At 42.1% G+C, this 2,001-nt stretch overlaps 1 protein-coding gene across 1 annotated transcript in view; it reads left to right on the top strand.

Moving 5' to 3' along the window:
- Positions 1-859: 859 nt before the first annotated feature.
- Positions 860-2,001, top strand: part of LOC104627062 (iron-sulfur cluster assembly 1 homolog, mitochondrial) — a gene marked incomplete at its 5' end in the record, with an annotated part of 5,958 nt that continues 4,816 nt past the window's right edge. The window contains one exon of the mRNA XM_010295161.1: positions 860-913. Within this exon, the coding sequence (XP_010293463.1) occupies positions 860-913 (54 nt within the window). The remainder of the gene's footprint in view (positions 914-2,001) is intronic.

The following is a 2,001-nucleotide window of genomic DNA, read 5'->3' as shown; positions in this document are numbered from 1 at the left end:
GGGCTGCGGCAGAGCAAGGTGCAGCCTGTTCCCTGCAGGGGCAGATGAAGTGCGTGTAGTTCATTTGTCAGAGCAGGTACTTCCCGTTCAGCAGTGATTCTGTAACAAATGAAGATTAATAGCGGTAACTGGAAAACGTTTTCTGACGTTTGCTTTGTGTCCTTAGGTCTGCTCGTGGTGAGAACTTCATGTTACTAATGCCTTTCTGTTTCTCACTTAGAAACTTGTAAGAATGTAATGGAAAATTTTATGTTTGTGTTGTCTTCTTGCATTTCTGCAACAACTAGATCTGCATGAACAGTGAATATATGTGCTGTAAAGTGGCAGTTTCTCACTAGGTTAGTGGGAAGAGAGAAGCAGGTTATAAACACTGCTGTGCCTAGTTGATTTTTGTCTGTAATGTTTATGTGACAGAAGTTTCACCTGAGCAGAACTACTTAATTGGATTGTGGTAGTGATTTTGTGGGGGGAAAAAAAAAAAATAAACCCACACACCTTAACTTTGAGCTATCTGTTTGCTGGCAGTGTGGGTGAGGAGGAGAGCAAAGAGGTATTGTATTCTGCATGGATTAGATACAGCAATCATCTGTGTTACAGTAGATTTTTACTATCTTCAGATCAGACATCTGTTTCAAGTGTAACACAGGCTAATCAGTACTGACAGGTGGCTGATGCTGAAGGTGGACTGCGCAGATATGAGACTAATTCAAACTAAGAAAGTTTGAGTGCATGGAGTTGGAATAGAAACTTTTTATAGTACAACTAAGTACAATGCATACTTTAATATGTGTAGGCACTCACTGCAAATGAACAAACAAACAAAACATTTCAAATTGAGGTATATGTTTTTGTTTTTTAGACCCCATCAGCTGTTCAGAAGATAAAACAGCTTCTCAAAGATAAACCTGAGCATGTAAGTATAAACAGAGCCAACCTGTAGATTGTGCTAAGGTATTAGCACAGCTCATGATTGCAAAGCATTTCTGGCTAACTTAAAAATTTGAAATAAACACGGAGGTGTTTATTAGAGATGTTGGCATTTTTTTCTGGAGAGGAATGTGTAAGCTTGTTTATATTTCAAGCTGCATTTCTTATGAAATGCAGGAAATAACTGACTGTAATGACATTTCACTGTACAGTAACTTTTGAGATGGATAAAGGTGAAAAAAATTTAAGCTTCAAAATACATTTTGCTATATTTTAATGAAGTCTTTTAGTATGGCTTTTGTGCATTAACCTCAGCCAGCAACTAAGCATCACACAGCTGATAGCTCACTCCCCCACCATGGGATGGGGGCAAGAATCGGACAAGTGGAAGTGAGAAAACTCATGGGTTGAGGTAGAGACAGTTTAATAGGGAAAGCGGAAGTTGCACATGAAAGCAAAGCAAAACAAGGAATTCATTCACCACTTCCTGTCGGCAGGCAGGTGTTCATCCATCTCGGGGGAGGCAGGGCTGCATCACACTTAATGGTTACTTGGGAAGACAAATGCCGTAAGAGGTTGCCCAGAGATGTGGCAGATGCCTCATCCCTGGAAACATTCCAGGTCAGGCTGGACGGGGCTCTGAGCAACCTGATCTAGTTGAGGATGTCCCTGCTCGTTGCAGGGGGTTTGGACTAGATGACCTTAAAGATCCCTTCCAACCCAAAATTTCTATCATTCTATGATAACTCTGAATGTGTGTTGTGTACCCCCACCCTCGCTGCTTCTTCTTCTCCCCAGCTTTATATACTGAGCATGACATCATGTGATGTAGAATATCCCTTTTGCCAGCCTGGGTCAGCTGTCCCAGCTGTGTCCCCTCCCACCTTCCTGTGTCCCTCCAGCCTTCCCGCTGGCAGGCCAGCATAAAAAGCCAATCCCTGACTGCTTAGCAATAACCCAAAACATCAGCACGTTATCAACATTTTTTCATCCCAAATCCACATAGCCTCCTACTAGCTTCTGTGAAGAAACTGAACTGTATCCCAGCTGAAACCAGGACAATGGCATAGTGGT

This window comes from Phaethon lepturus, unplaced genomic scaffold (genome assembly GCF_000687285.1).
Source record: "Phaethon lepturus isolate BGI_N335 unplaced genomic scaffold, ASM68728v1 scaffold5599, whole genome shotgun sequence".
Lineage (NCBI taxonomy): Eukaryota > Metazoa > Chordata > Aves > Phaethontiformes > Phaethontidae > Phaethon > Phaethon lepturus.
Note: the sequence above shows the minus strand (reverse complement) of the source record. Positions and strands in the feature narration are given on the sequence as shown.